The following is a 21,621-nucleotide window of genomic DNA, read 5'->3' on the forward strand; positions in this document are numbered from 1 at the left end:
GTTTGTTTGATCTTTCTGAAGGACAATTTGGCAATATTTACCAGAAGAATTTGAAATGCTAATACCAGTTGTTTCGATTATTGAAGTACTGTAATTCACCTTAAGTATTAGCTGGCAAAGATATAGGATGCATGGAAGATATTCAGTATAAAGAGCTAGAAGAAACCAGTGCCCATAGGTAGGGAACTGGTTAACTAAATCATGGTTCAGCCATTAAAAAATATGAGGTACATGTATAAGTTCTGAAATAGAAAAATCACCAACATATAGTAGTAAGTGGGAAAAAAAGCAAGGTGCAGAATGGTGTGTATAGTGAAATTACTTTTGTAGTAATTTTTACAAAGTACATATAAAAGACAGGTTGATAGATATACTAGAATATAAATAACATTTTTCCCTTGAAAGGAAATGTTGTACAAGAAGCGTTTTAACAATAAATACCTTTGGAAAGAGTAATTGAGTTATTTTACTATTTTATGTGTCATTTGAAAGTAGTTGGGCTTTTTGTTTTGTTTTCCTGTCCTTGTCAGCTGATTTTTTTAAAAAAAAGTAACACTTTATTAACACTTTTAAAAACCAAATAGCTAGCACTTACTAAAGGTTCATAATGAACGAGGCACTGTGCTAAGCATTTTACATATAATACTTATATTCTCATATTAAATGATTGGCTCCATTTTACAGGTGAGGATTAGAGGTTCAGGTGGGTGAAACCACTTGCTTGAGGTTCCATAGCTAGGAGGTGGGGGAGCTGTTGTTTAAATGCCTATCTGCCTTAGTTCAGAGCCCTAGGCTTTCGACTGCCAGGCACTGCTCTTCTAATTGGTCTTTATGCTTTTATTGCATAATAAAAGTAAACTGGCAAACAACTGGAGTATAATCAGATAATGTATGTGAAAATTCTTTTCTATGTATAGAGATGTTTGGTGAAGGAAAGAGAGGTGGGGGTAGGGAGTTTGTTTAAATTAGGCAGATCTGTGCATGGACCCCTAGACAGTCAAGATATTGTTTTTTGAACAACTTTCTTTTGTTTCTCCTTTAAAAAATTATAATATTATGTTTACTCTCTTTTCTCAATAATACTTTATTATTAAAATTAAAATAATATGAAGAAATAAAAATCCTCTCATAATACTTACTGATAATTAATGACTTTCAGATTTTAAGGGCTATATAACTATATATTGCATCCATTCATACATATTTTACATAAATGGGAGCAAGTATACATTTGTTTTGTATCTTGCTTTTATTCAACCTTTCCATATATATTTTGGCCATTTTTTCACATCGGCACTTCCGAATCTACTTTTCATTTTTAATAGCTGCATGGTATCCCATTTTGTGAATGTACACACACACAGACATTATTATTTTTGATCAGTATTGGAAGACATTTAAATTACTTCCAATTGTTTGCTTTCCTAAGCGGGGCTGTAATGAATCTTCTTCATAAGAAAGTTTAAAAGGATCTTCAGCAGACTGAGTGTGACATCTATCAACCCTGTAGTTGTTGAGAGTGACCCAACAGGATTCTATACTGAGGGGAGGAGTATGTTTTACTTTGTGAAGAAACAAAGAACTCTCTCCAAAAACACTTTGGCCAACACATTCAGAGCTATTAGAGTTGCCAACAGGTGGAACGACCTGAGAAAGAAGAGCTCTCTGTTTTGGCAGTATAATAACGGCGAAGAAACTTGCCACGACTGCTCAACACTTATTGCTGGATCAGAAGAGGAATTTCTCACTAAGTTACCAGCAGGGCTGGTGCGGCCCTGTGGATTCCACCAGACAGTCTGGAAACAGTTAGACAAGGGGATGGGCAGCAGAGCTCCAAATCAGGCAACAGCACGTGTGGAAGGAGCAGTGACCTAGGCGGAAACTCATAACTCATAGACCAAACTTCTTCCAGCAGAGGGCAGTGCCTCATATATCAGGCTAGACTAGGGCCAGCTGCAGCCAGAGCGGGAGACTTCGCAGGACTGATTGCACCAGCCCTAGGCCGAGGAGAAATTCAACTAAACTCTCTTTGGGATATTGTAAGTGACATTGGGGGGGGGCGGTACTCAGGGAGAAACACAGTAGGACTTCTTCACACTACTGTGATTTGCCTGTTTTCTAATATCTAACAGTTTGGGATTTGGTAATATTTTTATACATTCTGACTATTAGGGCTTGCAGGTAAGGAATTTGGAGTGAATTTAACTTGACTGGCCAGCAAGTCTCACAGGTTTCTGGGTGCATGCTTGACTCAAAAAGGAAGTGACATGCCTAAAATATAACCTAGTTTTCTGGGCCTGTTGATGTGACACAAAGTTTACAAATAGAAAGTTGGCCGAAAGATATGTAAGAAGTACCAATTTTATCTAAAAATAGAAACTTAGTGTTTAACACCAGAGCCTTTCCATTTTGAATTTCAATGACTATGAAGAATGACTATTAAAGCAAACTTTGACGAGGAAAAGCCAGCCATGCAAATTGCTATACATGCAAATAATGAAAGACTAAAAGAATTAGTCTGCAGGAATAAACAATTTCCAATGAACTCTTCCCTGAATATTGGTTACCTTTCCTGCTGTGCAGCTGTTGGGATCAAACAGAGGCAAAGCTGAGTTAGAGTACCTGCAAAGTTTATTTATAATCCTTTTGTTTTCCGAGCCTGGTGACAAGAAAGAGGAGTGACTTTGGCATTTGCTGGTAGAGTCAAGGTAGATTTGCCAGATGATAAAAGTACTGTGTATTTAATTATTTGTCAGGGACAGTTAAGTAAAACACACCACATACGAAATCAGAGCAATAGTGAACTCTACGGTTAGTTTGCACGCATTTCTAAGAAAAGAAAATATCAAGTGGAAGGAGTACCAGCAAAGAGAATCAACTTCCTTGGTTGTTTTATTTTTCCCTGCCACTTCTAGTCCAGGAATGGATGGCGTTCTCTCGGTCGTTAGATTACTACTGGCTCTCCTGCACAGGCCAACAAGCTGATCGAATCCTCAGGCGGGGCTAAGGGCGACTGAGACGCGGACGGGCTTCAAAGGCTTTGGGGTGGGAGTGTCAGAAGCAGCAGCGGAAGATGCAGCGGCTTCGGGTCTGCAGGGAAAGGAAGGATGGTGCAGGTTCTCGGAGAGGCCCTTCGCCAAGGCCGTAGCACGGACCAGAAACAGTTCCCAGCCCTCTCGCACAGCAGGGCGCGGCCCCAAAGACGGCCGCCTCCTTCCGAAGAGGTGGGACTTTCCCCACCGGAAGTGATCTCTTACAGTCTCGGGGAACTGGGGCACCTCAGCCAGTGTGTCAGGGAAACCCTTCCGGGTGTGTTCTGGGGGTGGGGGGTGGGGGGTGGGTGAGGAAAAAAAAGAGGTGGGTTCGCCTGGAGTCTTTGCGGCCGCCGCCGCCCGGACGGCACCCACCCCTCTCCCCTCTGCGAATAGCAGCGCTGGGGCGGCGGTGAGAGCTAGAAGCCGGCCCTTGACCATGGCCTTGGCTTGACAGAGGCTCCTGGACGGCCGGGCGGGTGAAGACAGCAGGGTAAGCGGCGGCGGCGGCGGCGGCGGCGGCGGCGGCAGAGACAGCCGAATCTCGGGGGCGGGGGGAGCTGGGGGAGGCGGCAGCCGGGGCTGCAGGTTTGGGGCGGGTGGGGGTCCGGCGGGTAATGTGCGCCCTTCTCTTGTCACAGGCCAGAAGACGCCCGCGGGAGCCGGGCCCAGGGACCCGCCCGGTGGCAGTGACGGGTGCGCAGCCCAGAGGCCTGGGCTAGCTCAGTGGCGTGAGCAGGAAGCGGGGTCCCAGGGCCCCTTTGTGTGAAGGGCGGAGGAGTTGGGGCAGCCCCTGGCTACGGGCTCCTCCGTCGCTAGCCTGCCCGTGAGGGCCCCTAGATCTGCGGCCTCCAGCCCTTGCCGCAGAGGGGCGCGTTTCATCTCCCCACCCTCGCTGGGCTTTTCCAGGCGCGCCCTCCTCCCCACGCCCCCTGCCTAAGCTTCAGTTCCTATAGGAGGGGCATTACCATCCCATCCCCACCCACCCCGACTCTTCTTTTTCTCCCCTCCCCCGCCTTTAACTTCCTCTTCTTCCTCCGTCGGGCCCTCTGCTTCTCCGCACTCTCCTCCCCGGTTCGCAGATTTCCGCCCACCTTCCGCCTCCTCGAGCCGCGCCGCAGCTAGCGGGGCTTTATTTTTCTTCCCTCGTGTAGGAGTTGGTGAAGGTGAGATTCATGAGGGAATACAAGGTAGTGGTGTTAGGGAGCGGAGGGGTTGGCAAATCTGCCCTGACTGTGCAGTTTGTCACTGGGACTTTCATTGAGAAATATGACCCCACCATTGAAGATTTCTACCGCAAAGAGATCGAAGTGGACTCTTCCCCGTCGGTGCTAGAAATTCTGGACACCGCAGGAACTGAGCAGTTTGCCTCCATGAGAGATCTCTACATCAAAAACGGCCAAGGTTTCATCCTGGTTTATAGTCTCGTTAATCAGCAGTCTTTTCAGGTAACCAAACCAAGGCTTGTAATTTGTTAAAAGGGGGTGTGGTAATTCCACTTTTACTTCTGGTTTGCTTGAACCGTGCATTAATGACTATGTTTTGCTTTTGAAAGTTAGACATGGCGCATTTTTGAGGTTACCTCTGGCATGAAAAACTGTTGGGTTGTTTCTACAGAGAATAGTAAAATAATCGCCAACAAATATTTTAAAGTTATTTTTAAGTCAAAGAAAAGTGAAAAAGAAATGGATCAGTGCTTGTATATTTGGCTTAGAATATAACCTTCTGAAGTTGCTTGTTCATTTCAACAGGTATTAATTAATATACTCAACAAATCAACATTAACAGATAATCTTGGGTACATACAGGATTTTGGAAGGAAAGCTATTGGGAGGCGAATATCTGTTGCACATATAACTCCTCTGTGGCTGCTTCTCCCACCCCCTTTTCTTTGCTCACCCAAGTTTCTCAACCAGCTTCATAAACCTTTAGTGCTGCAAGATGAACTCAAGACCTGCCTTCTGGGCATTTTACTTACTTGGGGCACGTGAAGGAAATGTAATTAATTGAAAAGATTAATGCTTGGAATTAATAACCAACAAAAATGTAGAATGACCCTCCCTTTCTGCAGCTATCCAAACTGTTTCTGATAACACTGACTATATTTATACAAAATACATAGATCTGGGAACACTGAGCAAGTGCAGATTTCTAACCTTGGCTGGGTGGCCAAACTGGAGATGGTCCAGTTTCCTCGGAAAATCTGTCCTGTTCTCCACTGGGTTTAACATTGTTTTAAGAGATGCAATAAATGTTGCTATTTATTCCCTGAAAATAACCTCATATTGACCCATTGTATTGACCTCCATTGATTTAAGAAATGGATATTTTTCTGCATTTAAAGATATTCGGTTAACGTTTCTTACTTAGAGACTTTAAGTACTTTAGTCAAGCCAATGTGCTAATTCCAGTTTTCTTAGTATTTTAAATTAAGGTACTATAGGAAACTTTTTCACTAATGGGATATAGCACTTCAGGTGGTTTTTTTTTTCTTTTAAAGATAATAAGTTCTGGGTAAATGATTCAAAGTTATATTGACCAAACTCAAGTTCATTGTATATAGACCTAAAATCCAAAGCAGTAGTATCATAAACACGTTTTCCTCCCAAAAGCACTAAAGGTGCTATTTGGCAGGCATTTTCTTTCTGGGGTAGGGGTAGGGCAGGGGAGAGTAATGGGGGAAAATGGGGACAACTGTAATTGAACAGCAATAAAGAATTTTAAAAAAGATCCATTGGAGATTTGTTATTCTATTAGCTGACTCTCTAGAGTCTGGAAGTCCTTTGAAGGGTTTTTCATAAGATTTCAATTACATCTACTTCTGTGATGGCCATAAATAGGGAGTAAAAAAATCTGCCATTATTTCAATAGACACTTAAACTCTTTTAAAGCCAAGTGCCATAAATTTGGATTCTCAGCCGAACTTGGGTTTTTATGAAGACACAAGGAAATGAAGCTTAGCCTAGAAGACTGAATTGATACATGACCAAATAAAAAAACATTGTTGCAAATATGAAACAACTGTATTTTTGTAACTTTTCAGTCCCTTCATTGTCTTACATCCAACATGCGAATATTCTGTTTACTGTTAACTATTTAAATTAACACATGTTTATATTTACGTTAACCTTTTGTGAAAAATCAAAAAAAATTGTAATGTTAGTATAAAATCTATAATACTATCTTTAATCAGTTTACCCCCCCAAACTGATGATACTAGAGAATTGCTAAGGCTGTTATCTTTTATAATTAATTGTAATTACAAAAAAAGTAACACACTTGGGAGGAATTTCACGTTGTAAACCCAAATGTAGGCACAGAAAAGGATGACTTTTTCTCGGTCAGACTTCTGCCTGCCTGTGGATCCCAGGAGGTACTCATTGTTATAATAGTTTTTATTATATTTAAATATACTTTAGGGTGTTTGATTTTAATGAGATAAAAGTATACTATTTTATTTAAAATGAAAAATATAAGTCTCTTTTTAACTTTGCTCTGTTAGGCATGGCACAGTATTTTTGTTTCCACCTTAAACTTTTCTCTCAAGTGCTCTTGCTAAATGGCTAGAAATGCAGAGATGCTTCAGTCCTGTGCTAGGATATCAGGTGTTAGGAGGAGTGATGACAAGCTGGCAAGGTTAAGGAGATGGCTAAACACCCTTATGTATGGATGGATTCATCATATTTGGGAACTTTTAAAATCAGTATAAAATGTGGGAAAGAAGTGATTAAATGAATCAGAAGGTTAGTGTGCAATCTACATTTTGTATTCTTGACAGAAACCTAGCAGGTAGGGTTTGTGGAAATTATCTAGTTTCTACTTCACTGGAGAAAATGACATTTTCTTTGTTTGGGTGTGTGGTTTTATTTGTTTATTTATTTATAATCCTGACTTGAGGACATTTTTTTCATTGCTTTTAAATGGGAGAGAGAGAAAGAGTGGGGGGGAGGGAGACAGAAGAAGGGAGAGGGGGGAGAATGGTGGGGGAGAAACATTGATTGGTTTCCTTCTCATATGTGCTGTGGGTTTTTTTTTTTTTTTAAACTCAGCTTCCTATACTCACTAAGGGATTAGTTCTTGTGAGACTGTCATATTTCTATTATGTTTATGAAAACAGCATAATTTGTTCTTTTTCTTTGTGATTGTTTAAATAGGATATCAAGCCAATGAGAGATCAGATTGTCAGAGTGAAGAGATATGAAAAAGTCCCACTAATCCTAGTAGGAAATAAAGTGGATCTGGAACCAGAAAGAGAGGTTATGTCTTCAGAAGGCAGAGCACTGGCTCAAGAATGGGGCTGTCCTTTCATGGAGACATCGGCAAAAAGTAAATCAATGGTGGATGAACTTTTTGCTGAGATCGTCAGGCAAATGAACTATTCATCCCTGCCCGAGAAGCAAGATCAGTGTTGTACAACTTGTGTTGTCCAGTAAAAAAGATAACCTCAATCATGGCCATACCGAGCAGGTTAGTCATTGATGGAATCTTATCAGCCAGAGAGTGTTTTGTTTTTGATCAAGTATAACAAAGCTGGTTAATATTAATACACATTGCACTACCTTAAATTTCTGTATTTTTAACATAGCATTTCCCTTTGCACAAAACAGTCAACATTCAATGCAGAAAATTAAGGGAAACAAAGGTAAGAAATTGTCGTATTCCTGCCACAAGATTTATTTTTTAAAGTGAGTCACTGTTCTCTCTCTGCTTGATTGATAACATTTCTTTGGGGAGGGCTAAGTTAAAAGATATACACCTTTTCAGTGTTTTGGTGATTCAGTTTTCAGAATGCACAGGAGAGCATCCAGTAATAATTTCAGAAGACGATTAGTTTTGATTTCTGTGCTTCTTTATCCTGGGCTAGATAGGTGCTATAATTGAAATACTCAATTTACTAATCACCAAAATGCTAGATTTAACAGAATGATTAATTAATCAAGTTCATCTGTACCTGGCACTTGAGAGATTTAAGTGATCTCTGATAATAACAAATTATAGTGCTACAATGTACCTTGACTTTATTGTGAATATATGGTCCAAATGAGAATCTGGCAGAATCATCCGTGATATGTTAGAAGGAACAGTCCCAAGCCCAGGAAACATTTTTACTCATTTTAATAAAGAACAAAGTTAATAAAAATAACAAAACCTTCGAACTTTTCATTGAATCAAATGATAATAAAAGTGTTTTAAGTGAATGAGTTTTTGAAAAAGTTGTTATATAAAACTTATTGAGCCTTTACAATGAAATCATTTTATTCATATCATGATTTTTTAATCTAGATTGTAATTGGGCAGATAATGTCACTTAGACATTTAGATAGTGAGATAAAACAACCAATAGACTGAATGACTGAGAAACTGCAGCAAATGCCAAACTCGCTGGACAATATCAGGAGTGGAATTGATTGCTTTGAGCCAAAAATGAACTGAAGTCTTGGAGGCAGTGTCGCAAATGGCAACAGGCATTTCACATCACAGTGTTGATTTCTAATCAAAGGTCTGGCTTCATATGTGCTCCCTGGACAAAAGATTAATGGCTCCTAATTTATCTTAAGAGATTTTCTGTCAGGTAATACCAGAATATGCTGGAAAAATCACTTATTTTCTTATACCTGGCTACATCTGTTACCTTATAAAGTCACTGTTCAGACTGTATTGCAGCATAAATATGTTTTGATGATAGTGTCACAACTTACAGTATAGTCTTTTGAGGTAGGAACAAGCGTATGTAGGTGATCAAGTCTCATGTTATTGCTTCCATAACCTTTCTTCTTAAACTGTAAGCCAGCTTCAAGTTTGAACAAGCTCTGCACAGTGATTATGTCTTCACCATTATGCTCTGTTTCTCCGACACTTTTAATTGGGCAAATGACAGGAGTTTACACATTTTCATTTTATCATTTTTATGAAAAATTAACCAGCTGCCACAAACATTCCCAATTTTTTCCATCATTATTATAGACAGCTATATGAAGTAAACAGAATAAAATTGACCTCATACATGTAGAGGGCCAATTGTCTCAGTAAAATCAGCAAGTGGGCAATTTCTAAAGCTATTTTTAAATCTTTCTCATTCTGGATTATTTCTGAATTTATTTTATTTTGTAAGTTTTGTGACTAAATTACTTTTATCCCATTTAGTTAGCTACAGGAATGATTAAGTATTTTTAAATATATCAAGCCAATTCTGTTTACATTTTTGTTATATACTAAAAATCAGAAAATATTAATACCAATAATTGCTTATATTTTATAAGAATGGGTCAAATTGCCTGTGTAGTCATTTGTTTGGTCTTCATTTTTTTAAGCATAATACACTATTGAAAGTGCAACCCTTCAAATAAAATATCTAATTAGCTGAATTTCTGAAAATATTTAAGGGAATTCCCTGACCAAGACTGACCAAGGTCTTTTAGGACAAAGCACATGAAATGCAGTTCCCCTCCCCTCCCCTCTCCTCCCCTCCCCTCCCCTCCCCTCCCCTCCCCTCCCCTTCTCCTTCTGTTCTATCAAATAAGATTGAACTGATGCCTATGGAAATCTGTAACCTGAGATCCAAAAAGCTTGTGGTTGTGATTGCTCACTATTTAAAAACAGGTGATGGGTTCTGAATCCTGTAGCTTGAATCATGAAGCCCTGAAGTCTGTTGGTCTCAGATCTAGATAGAAGATCAAACTTTGACAAGTAAAGTTGATCTGAGAAATTCTTGTCCTTAATATTTAGAAGGCTACTTTGTCCAGGTTAGAAATAATAAGACACTAGTAAGTCAGAAAGACTGTGATTTTTATAACATGATTGCTCTTAATTGAAAGAGAAAATTTATTAATGCACTAAGAATTGCTTCTGATAATTCCTCACATTTATTCCTTACCACCTTTCATTTTGGGTCACCAGTCTCTTGTCCAACACCTGTTTATCTATGTGGCTCCCAGGATTGTTTCCTCACCTTTCAATCTCTCATTGGAAGTAATCTTAGTGTGAGTTTGGATTCATGGCCAGATTCTTTATGTACTACTTTCATGGCTGGTTTCCTTACTGATATGAGTAGCCTGCAATTAGTGCCTTGAAGGACTTTTTTTTTATTGTGCAGCAGCAATATAATAAAAACTCAGGTCAGTGTTGTAGCCCTGTAGTTTGCTTTTACTAACTACATCATAGCACCTCAGTGATGGTGTGAATAATTGACAAATGGTTATTTTGGTATAAATACTGTTGTTGAGAATGATGGGTGTTTTGTTAATCTCATAATACTATAAAAGAAGTAAATTACAGTGTTGTGGGGGTTCAGGGAAAGCAGAGACCGCATCCAAAGCTGGTTTCTCAATATTCTCGGCTTTTTGTTGGGGGCGGGGCACAGGGTGTTTAATAGAATCCCCTTCTACTGGGTACCAGTAGCATTCCCTTCTCCATCCCTAAGTTGTGATAAACATGAATTTCTCCAGACATTGCCAAATGTCTCCTAGGGGACAAAATTTCTCCTGTCTAAGAACCACTGAATTAGAGGAATTGAGGAGTAGTAGCATTTGTGTCAGGTAGGATATGAGTGGATGGGGGTGGGGTAGAGGTGATTCCAGTGGGAATGCCAAAAAGGAGTAAAATAATATCCTAAAATATTTTGTTGATTTGCTGAAAGGAAGGTGGGAAATGAAGTAAAGTTATAACTTAAATGTGACAGTTTGGTAAATACCCTTTTGGCAAATATAATTTTTAAAGGTTACCTACTTTTCAAAGATTCCTATATCCCTGTCAAATATTGACAAAAGTTATAAAACAAGGGAAACAGGAATAAAAAATATGTTCTTCACTATGGTTTGAAGATCTGCAAAATTTAATCCTATTTTCCTCCATATACTATGGAAAAGGTTTTCCAAGTGAGAGTAAATGGTGCATAAGAGTACCAAATACCAGAAACGAAGCTGAAAGAACAAGAATCAATATTTATGTCAGCCTCAGTTCATTATATATGTTATCCTGAACAAAAAGGGAGATTCTTGATTCAAGACTAGCACTTCATTTCACGTGGTAGCAGAATGCCCAGGATGTTAAAGGCTCCTGAAAAGCTGAAACATTTATTGTCATTTTAGTCTAGCTGGCTTTATTATTTCTAAACACAGTGGAATTGATTAGTTTTTTTTTTAATTTTTAGATAAATGTGTGGAATCATTTCTAATATTTCCATCTATTAATTAGATATGATGTGCTGAGGAGTTAGCAGATGTGAGGAGAAAAATCATGAACATTGGATCACATTGTGTACGTTAAAATGCTGGCATTTTCCAACATCCAAGTTAAATGCTAATCACATCAGTTACAACACTGGGGTAGAATTCTATTGCAGAAGTTAGAGTTTAGATACATTTTTCCCCAGGCCTATTTTGCATAACACTTTGAGTGGGGAAAGTAGCTCATTTTAAATGCTCATTTGTCATCCAATTCAAATGGAGCCTGTGGCATGATGGCCCCGAATGGAAGGGAAAGCATGCTTTAGAAGTAGTGTGTACCATAAAGGCATGCAATGGCCCTGGGTTAGGAGGAGAGAAAACAGTTGCCTTGTCCTTTCTGCCCCACTAATTCTTTCAGACCTTGACTGATCTCCACAAGGTTCATGGTTTGTGACTTCAGAATGGATATGTGCCTAGTTATACCTTCTATAGGTGTGGAAATGTCTGGTGACTTTGTATATATATATTCCTCTTTAATTGCTTCCTTTAACCCCAAGATTAGGCTTTTATTGCAAAATGAAATGCATATTGAGCCATTCAGTTTTACTCTATCACCTCTCTAGTTTAGAATGAACCATCAGTAGAATTAACAAAAATTGCATCATGGAGTTGGAGAATTGCCACCGAGGAAGTATTCTAGCCTACCACAGAAAGATTCCCCTCGTAGGATTACTTCTCAGTGAAATTCTAAAATCCAGAACATAGTATCATTAAGAAAAACTTTATCAAAAGCATAATCCCAAATTCATTTGATTAGCTATAGTTTTAGGAATATTGGATATAGTAAAAGCAATTTAGAGTTGAGGGGAGCAGTATCCTACTTGGTCTGATTTGAAGTAAGCACCTAGGATCAGACCATTGGGTTCACACTGTTACTGTTTATTATCACTGGATGTGGTCATACTGTTTGAGATCTCAGCATTGAACTCCTTATGTTAATTTAAACTTAAAGAGATTTTAGGTCAAACCATAAGAAAAATTGCTTCTCCCTCCCTCCTACTCTGTCTAGGTTCACCATAAACTTTTGGGGTACATGTTCTCCTTAAAGCATTGTTTCACTTTCATTCAAGGATTCTATTCCACGGGTTCACCTTTTGCTCTCTGTTTAATGGTTACAGGTGAGCATTTTTAATGACCTAACCCCCCTAACTCCATCCCCCTAATGCTTCATGATTATTATGCAAATTGGGATACAGAAACAAACAAGATATTTCAGAAAAACATAACTTCTATCAACAGAATTCCAGCCTAGTATTTTGCCAATATAACTAGTATTTATCTTGGATACAAAAATGCCAAGTAAAAAATGGGAAGGGAACTTGAGTTTAAAATAATTTTTTGGTTAAATCCCCAGAATGTCATGTCTAAAACTGGGAAAAACTTAAAATCAATTATCATTGCACATTTATATTTGCTGAAAAGAATGCTAACAAATGCCATAACATTTAGAAATGGCAAATGCAGCTAAGCTAAAAAGACATTTAAAAACTGTTAAGCCTTTCATCCCAGGCATTCTGCTGCCACACGAAATGATGTGCTAGTCTTGAATCAAGATCTCCCTTCTTCATGCTGATGTAAATAATGATCTTTGTTCTTTCACTTCTGTGTTTGGTACTCTTGTGTACCAATTGCCCCCATTGGGGAGACCCTATTTCATAATTTCCTGAACAGAAAATTTGGACTATTGTTTGAGGGTTTTTTTGTACTCTTCCATAACAAAATCCAATTAAGAAAAAAGAGAAAACAGTTATGCAAGAGTTTGAGGAGAGGCTTCTAGAGTTAAGATTTGTTGAGTGTCTTGCTGGAAATTTGAGAGCAAGGACAAGGATCTCTTGTGTTCTATCTTACAAAAAGCAAGTTATACTTTTTCAATGTGTCTGCGATATCCTGGGAATTAAAAAGTATGAGTTTGACCAGCTTCCTGTAAAGCTTCTAGAATGTTTTTTTTTAATGAATGAGAGTTGTTAGTACACTGAGAATTTTGCTGTCCCAGTGAGAAGCAATAACATTTACATTTTACATTTTGTGAAATTCTAATCTGAGAGAGACTATCCTTTTTGCTTAATGTAAGCCTTTGCCTGAGGATTTATTACTCCAGAGAATATAATTTATTACTCTCTTGAAAGTGGCTGGTATTAATACTTTGTTTAATGATATGTCTCCTATTAAGATTGTTGAGTATAACCTGGAATTTATGTGTCTCTTGATTTCACTGAAGTATTGTCATCCTGTGGAATATTGATGAACCAAATGTTAACCAGGTTTTTAGAGGATAGGAAATAATGCATACATTACCTTTTATTTAATATAGATCATGGTTAATAACTTGTGTTCTTAGTGCTTATTTTGGCTACAAATAAATAATCACCACTTCCTCAATTTTATTTCAGAAAATGCCTGAACTATTAAATCATCACATATTACAAGTTTTCACTATTCAGAGATATAATCATATTTTAAAATCCCAAGTCTTTATATTTTTTTAATTTGAAAAATAAGTATTAAAGTTTATAGAAAACTTATTAATTCAAATTAATTGAAGAAACTCTAGTGTGGATTTCTGAAAAGTCTTTCCAGAGAATTACAAATATAATGAAATATTGTTATATTCAAATAAATATGAAAATTCAAATGAAGGTAAAAAATAAAATGGTCTTTAGTCTAGATACAAAGACATAATCCTAGTCTTCCAGAAATTTATAACATAGTTGAGAAATGAAAAATTACCTTGTATTTGACATATAAGGTGCTTTCACATATTACCTTATGATATTTACCAAATATCGGGGGGAAATTATTATCCTTATTTTAATAATGAAGAAACTGGACTTGCACCAACTTAAATAACCAGTGTCCTAATTAACAATGTCCTTTAATACGAAAAATTTTTAATTGGAAGAAAAGTGTTTTTCGAATAATTTGAGGCAAACTTTTGTCTGTTTTTCCTAATGTGTTTACGTGATAGAATTGCAATTATAATGAGCAGAGAGACATTTTTTAAAGGTTTGTTTTCATGATATAGCTTTCAATAAAAAGTTCTCTTGGGCTCTTTGAATACAAATAGAAGTGTAGCTGTCAAATGAAATTAAAATTATGCATTGTGTAAACATTAGTGTAGCCCTTAAATGATCTTAAATTAGTTGCACTTGGCATTCTTTCATAGTTACTATTCTACTCACTGTTTCTGGTTTTACTTAACAATATTTATTTTTTACACTAAACACAAATGTAATGTCACTCTTTTAGAAGGTATTTACTGACCCAGCACAGTTAAAGGACATGATGTCTGAATGATAGATTCCCCGCCTCCCCCTACCCCAGTATTAATTAGAAGGGCAGAAGTCTAACAACTGTAAGTGCAGAACTGAGACATCCCACCATAGAGGTCCCTACGGTTGGTTGAATGTCCCAACCAACAATTCTGCCCTTTGAATGTCCCGCAAAGGGCAGACCAGAGTGGGAAGTATGAACTACTGCTGTCACTTAGCATCTACCCCAAGTCAGGGCACCTAGTAGGTACTCAATAGCTAAAACCTTATGGTATTATATTTTTGTATTTTAAAATCTATAAAAAATCTACCTAAATTTTTGGAAAATTTTGCATACTGTCAAGTTAGCTCATAAATAATATGCATTTAATTCAATAACTTTTTCCATTAATATATAAGCATATCAAATTCGAAGTTGAAGTAACATTTGCCAATTTTATACTGTAAGATCTTCTAAACCAGTAAGAAAACATTTTATATTATATGAAGTATAATACAAGCATAAAATATAGTACCATTTAAAAAATAAATCAGAGTTGTTACTTACATGCAGTATATTATATCCAATGCATCATTAGAGTGTTTTTATTTTTAATGACCTTTTTGGACCACAGGAAATTACTTTTTAAGTTAAACTTAGGGTGAACACAGAAAAATTCTACCTTAACATAGTTATTCTGGTAACACTTCCATGTGTATGTAGATCTGTTGTCAGTGTTCTCATTTTAATTGGTAAGCTATGTTTCTATATTTTTATGACATTTTTATGTTAATTGCAGATAAAACTCAGAGGAAATTTGCACAGATGCTGCTTTGGAGAACTTTACAACCTGGGTTGCAGAACTGAGCCTTGGTAAACCTGTCTCTATTACAGCATGTTGCCATACATCTAATTAAGTGCATAAGGTCTTTGGCCTTCAAGATCCATTGACCTTAAATAAGAATGCTTAGCACGTTTACCATATGTTTAAAATCTATTCTTTATCAATCAGTCCTTTTATAGCTTTCTAAGTTCTTATTGATGGCTAATATGCAAGAATTAATTTTTAATATTTTAATTGATTTCTTTAATCAGTTTCTCAACTTGTATTTATTAAATACTCAAACTCAGTATTACCTACTCAATGCCTTTTAAAAGAAAGTTATAATGGAGAAAAAAATTGAGCCTTAAACAAATGGTTACTTCTGTATATTACCTCGCACCAGTGCTTCATTCTATTTGTAAAATCTTTCTCCTTTAAATGGTTGGTTAATACTTTGAGACTTTGTTTACGTGTGGCAGTGTTGTAAAAAGAAACTAAAGATCACATTATACCTATATGGATGAAATATCCCTTCAAGTGCAGTTTGTGATGTGTTTAAGTAGTTAACATGTTACACAAGTTACAATTGATATTTGAAATGGACTGTAGAGCAGAGATCCCCAACCTTTTTGGCACCAAGGACCGATTTCGTGGAAGACAATTTTTTCACACAGTGGGGTGAGGGGATGGTTTCAGGATGATTGAAGCTCATTACATCCAAGTTCACCTCCTGCTATGCCGCCCGGTTCCTAGCAAGCCTGGTACCTATCTGCTGCCCGGAGGTTGTGGACCCTTGCTGTAGAGCATTTAGCTGAAGATTTTAGTATTTGATTCCATTAGGTTTTCACATGTGTTAATCTCATTTACAGCATCAAATTGCAGCAGTAACATTTTCCTTTCTGTTGAGTTCTAAATTTAGTTATGACCTACTTAGCAATGCCTTTGAAAAAGGGATATTGTATCCATGGTAAATTAATTGTATACCTAAACAGAGATAGCTCAGCTTTGCCTGTCAGGCTTGTAATTGACATCTAATGGACTTCTGCACATGTAAAATTGAATTCAAGTAAAGTCATATACACTTTCTAGTTCTTAATATTTGTCTTTCCAAATAATAGTTTAAAGCAATATTTGTTAACAATTTCTTGCACTATCACAATTGCTTTTTAGTTATTTTAAAGAAGCATGTTCGTAGTAGAGACAAAAAAATATCTGTGTAACAGGAGGGATGATAGCGCGGAGTCTCTGGGCTTTTTTTTTTTTTTCCCCAAATGTGCTTCTAATAGCCATTGCCTTCCATGTTGTTTACCTAATAGCACATTTTGTCTGAATACTTGAACTTTTTATCAGTAACACAGGAATAGAAACAGAAAGGAAACTTTTAAAGAATAATCTTTTGGTTTGTTTTTCACATCATGACAAGCGCTTTTCCTAGCAATGATTTTAAAATTTTGTAAGTTTGGCAGTATTTTGTTGTTGGGTTTTTATTTGACTTAATTGTGTGCATTTAATTTGCAGAAGTTGGTAACTGCAGCTCACCTACTGCACCAAAGTTCTCAATTTTAGGGGCCCAGCTTTAGTCATTTGAACATGCTTCTAAATAAAACAAACAAACCAAAACTATACTTTTGATCTATAATAATAGCTCAATAACTTTGTCAAGGTATGCTCTAATATATGCAGTGATGGTTTATGGAAGGGTGTGGCAATTTTAAATTGTGTGTGATGTTCAAATAAACTGGTATTTACATTCATGTGATTTATTGGTCAGCATGACCATTAGTTATTGCATAGAAATTGATTAAACTTTGATTTCCTTTTTTTAAATCATGTTGCATTTGATTCCTGATCAAATTCCCTCAAAGTGAACGCTTCATCTTAAATTTTGGATTTTATGTGTAAGGATGGAGGTAATTGAAACATTGTTTCTTATTTATTAACTGCTTAAAATGATGCCTAAGTTTGCACTTTAATACCAAACTTAAAACCAAACACTCAGCTCAAAGTAGTTTAAGTGATTGTGGTTCATTTTTATTAGCTTTGTGAAATTCTAAAGGAATCAAATAATTCATGATGATTTCAATTTTCTGCAGATGGATTTTTTTTAATACAGTGTTTCCTATGGGTAGTTCTTATTCTCATTCCCCCTCCCTGTGTTTCTCTCCCTTTTGTCCCTCCCTCCCTATCTTTCTCTGTCATTAACCTCAGCAGCAAATTTAACTTGAATTAACTTAGGATCATAGGAGTCAGGAGAAAGTGATTTAAAGGTGGTTTTTCCAGCACATTTTAAGAAAAGGGACCAAAAGTTATTTTAGCTTCCTCAATAGATTGCATGTCAGGTTGCTTATTAGGAAAATAAATTAATATTAAATGCAATATATGTGTTGTCTTTACTATGACATCTGTTTAGGAGTTGTTCAAATCACTGCAGTAGGGCTCTGCAAATAAAATCATGTAGCCTCTTATCATGGATCTAATGTACTGTAACTTTATCAATGAGAGGTAAAAATCTCAAATAACAAGTACAAACATTGAACAATGACCTATAAAGATTTGTAAAAGAAAAATTTTTCCAATAGATTTCATTCTTGTCATTTTGTAAGACGACCCTGCAGTCCACCTGTTTGTAACTTTTTTAATAAAATAGATATCTGTATTACTGAGGTTGATTTCTTGAATTATTTTGTCTTGAATTATATTGCTGCTACTTCTAGACTTCCTAGCTTGTAAATCTCTCATAACTGAAAGTCATTACTTATCAAAATGATCATGGGTATTACAGGACATGTTTAGACAAGTTAAATGTTCATTTGTGTCCTTTGTTATCAGTCTGGCATTTGTGGGGAAAACGGAGATATATCTTAAAAAGTATATTTTATCAATTGAATAACAAATAAATGACAAATTATAGATAATAGGTAAAAAACAATAATGTATGTAGAGAAAGTTACCTCACAAATCTGTTGTCTGGGGATTGTGTAAGTATAGGTCATTTCAGACAGTATTAAAAAGTTTGAAATGCTGAGCAAATTAAGAAAATTCAACATAATTAAGTTATTTTGTTTTACCCCGTGAAAAGTTTGATATTGCATTGTATAAGTCAGTATTTTTAAATTATTGAACTGAATAGATTTTTTAACCTCAAGGCTTTTTAAACCCTTAATCTTTAAGTTGGATAGTTCTGTCTGTCCAAAGGTACATGGACTGGATTATTTTTTTATTAAAATGGGCATATTTATATATTTGTATCATAATATATAGAAAATATCTTATTGTTTATTATCATTGATTACTGATCTTTAGTTGGGCACCAAACACGCCATGTATACTAACTAGATGCTGTCCTCAAAGTCCAAAAACCCTTTTCTACAATGAAGGCAATCATGACTTCAGGGCCCTCCCTTGTTTTCCACTGAAGAAGTAGTATCCTTTCATTTGACAAGGTTAACATTTGGCCTGCAGGAGTAAGGAAAGATTCATTGGTCAAGAAGGTACCAACCGAGAAGATGAGAGATCTTGTGGTGCCTCAAATTCATCTTAAGAAAGTACAGTGTTCACACTTCTTTTATATCAAGGGAAGCGGACATGGGAGGGGCAAGAGGTGATTGACAACCCCAGGTATCAGCAGGGCATCAGCAGGAGTCTGAGAAAGACTTTGCACAGGGTTCCTGAAAATCTTTGGTAAATAATAATTTATATGCATACTTTTCTTATATCCTCCTAAGAGGAGGCACCTTCTGGTAAGGGGCTGCTTTTGTACATCTGAAGCAAGCAGAATTCCTCTAATGATGAGCATGTCTATATGCAAGACTAGGCAGAATCCTGAAGGCCATGAGGACAAAGCAGACTTCAACAAGGTGGAGTCATGTAGGCTAAGCATTCACTTTGTTATAAATACCCCTGTTTTGTTGTTCATTCCTCATTGAGGGAAATAGGGCAACTGGGTCCAGGTTCAATTAAGAAGGAGACTTAGCTTTAAGATGGTGTCATTTTTGTATGCCTGTTGGGCCCCTCCTAATCAGGCTCTTAACAATGTTATATGCCCACCTTTGTTCTCAATGATCCCTGAGTAAAGTCAACATTTTTAACCAAGTGAAAGACAGGATGAGAGGGTAAAGTAAGAGATAAGGAATAATACCCTGATGAGTCAAATTAGTGATGGATATCAATAGGGTACTTTCTCACAGTCAGATGGTCTTTATTTATATCTTCCCTTCTCTGCTTTCTTCATGTTGTCATCTGGGAAGAAGATTCATGTAGCCCTCACACTCCTCTAGGATGTAGCAGCTTAGGTTCAGGATCCAAGGCAGTAAGACTTTGAGAAAAGGGACCATTTTCAGATAGGCTCCTGCTTCCACATATATCTGTCATTTAAACCTTGCTACTATCTGACATTTGGACTTTATTATCCCCATTTTGTTGATTATGAAGCCAAGACTCAGGAGGAAGATTTGATTTCAGATCATAAAGGCAAAGTCAAATAATTAAAATGTTGTCAAAGGTTCTTTTGGGCAAGTTATAAAATAAATACACTAGGTAGAGTAGAATGGATGCTATTAAAATTATAAACCTCATCGAAACAAGACAAGAAGTAACTGTTTTAAGTGATATTTTGTATGTAACAAAATATTGTGGGTCCTACGTAAAGGTAATATATTTGTTATATTGCTAAGATTTTGTATAAGACATAAGCTATTTTCATTATAACTATTTTTCTTTGGAAAAACAATTGTCTTAAATCAGGATTTGGCCTCCTTTCACTGCTAAGCAGAATCCAGCCCAGTGAGCAGTGCCAAAAGAACTGTAGCTAGATTTTGCAGCTGTATCCTGAATCCATTGCAGAGCTCAGCTGCACCCTTTTTCTACCTAAACGTATTGTTTGAATGGAGGTGCAGAAGTGCAGCTGCTCCAAGAGACATCTTTTGTCAGCAGTGACGACCTACTTCTGTGTTTATAAACATTACTCTTGCCGTGGCTGGTGTGGCTCAGTGGATTGAATGCTGGATCACAAACCAAAGGGTCAAGGGTTTGAGTCCCAGTCAGGGCACATGCCTGGGTTTCAGGCCAGGTCCTCAGTGGAAGCATGCAAGAGGCAACCGCACACTGATGTTTCTCTCCCTCACTTTCTCCCTCCCTTCTCCTCTGTCTAAAAATAAATAAATCTTTAAAAAAACTACTCTCTGTAGAGGCCCAGGCTGTCACCCTCCCACACTCAGTGGTCCTGCTATTATAGTTCATGAGTTTGCTGTCCCATTAGACTGAGCTCCATGAAGGTAAGTGCTTTGCCTAAGTGATCTCTTCATCCTCAGTGTTTACCTCTAGAGCATTATAGGTGTTCAATAAATATTTTATAAAATTATAGTCAGAACAGTGTGGCAGATGGGTGTTCGTTCTTAAGAAAATCCTAATTTTATCATTTCCTACTGGTCTTTTTTATTTCTAGCAGTTAGATAACATGGGAAAGGCACTTTCTACTCCATCTTCCTTCATCCACTATAGCACTTAAGTTTATTGGGGTGGGTTTTGTGTGTGTGTGTGTGTGTGTGGCTTATTTTGCTTTCTGTTTTCCTTATGATAGAAGTACTTGTTCCTAGACTCACAAGAGAAATGTATAGTGCAGAGAGATGTCAGGCATAATGTGAGTATGGTCTGAAGGGCCTTGAGTCAGAGATTAAGTTTTCTAAGACTCTAGGGAGAATAATACAATCAAGAAAGAGTACTACCCATGCCTGGCTTTCATTTCCAGTAGATTCCAAAGCTGACCCAAACCTGTCCCAGCCTCATTCTTAAGTAAATCAGAGGAATGTTCATATTGGGTCCCAAAAGTCCCTCAAATATTTCCCCTTTAATGAGGCAATAATTCCTATTTTTTCCTCACTGACACCCCTGTAGGCATCCCCTCCACTTTTCCTTTAATCCTCATCCCCATTCCCTCAGTACCTATCAACTAACTTGTACCCTATGTAACCAAACCCCTACCCTGTCCCCTACCTTTTTTCTTTATGAATCTTAAGATAGTTGTATAAATAATAAAACATAGGAGTCAGATTTTTTACTTTGGTTCCCCAACCCAAGGCTCAGTCTTCAAAACCATTCACACCAATAGTTGGAGACATTTTCAGGTTGGCCTCATACCGATGTAAGGTAATCCCCTAGATGTCAGCCCTATGTATGTGCTTCAATATCAGTGATATGTGGGGTCTGCCATGTAGCTGAAAACTTCCAGATGCCCCAGAATGCCCTCCAGGAATTCTGAAGGCTCCAGATACTTTTTTTTTCCATGCTGTAAGCC

The 21,621-nt window shown here is 37.2% G+C and overlaps 1 protein-coding gene across 2 annotated transcripts; it reads left to right on the forward strand.

The window, feature by feature from the left end:
- The first annotated feature begins 1,948 nt into the window (after nucleotides 1-1,948).
- On the forward strand, nucleotides 1,949-17,985 carry RAP2C (RAP2C, member of RAS oncogene family). Of its 2 annotated transcripts, none has more exons than XM_045852246.1 (4): nucleotides 1,949-2,039; nucleotides 3,674-4,480; nucleotides 7,187-7,499; nucleotides 15,306-17,985. In XM_045852246.1, the coding sequence occupies exons 2-3, from the start codon at nucleotides 4,208-4,210 to the stop codon at nucleotides 7,463-7,465; spliced, it is 552 nt and encodes a 183-aa protein (XP_045708202.1). In that variant the 5' UTR covers nucleotides 1,949-2,039; nucleotides 3,674-4,207; the 3' UTR covers nucleotides 7,466-7,499; nucleotides 15,306-17,985. The 2 variants fall into 2 exon arrangements, with proteins under 2 accessions (XP_045708202.1, XP_045708201.1); XM_045852245.1 differs by lacking the exon at nucleotides 1,949-2,039 and adding an exon at nucleotides 3,324-3,525.
- The last annotated feature ends 3,636 nt before the right edge of the window (nucleotides 17,986-21,621 follow it).

This window comes from Phyllostomus hastatus, unplaced genomic scaffold (genome assembly GCF_019186645.2).
Source record: "Phyllostomus hastatus isolate PE091 unplaced genomic scaffold, TTU_PhHast_1.1 phas_contig_90, whole genome shotgun sequence".
In the NCBI taxonomy this organism is placed as follows: Eukaryota; Metazoa; Chordata; class Mammalia; order Chiroptera; family Phyllostomidae; genus Phyllostomus; species Phyllostomus hastatus.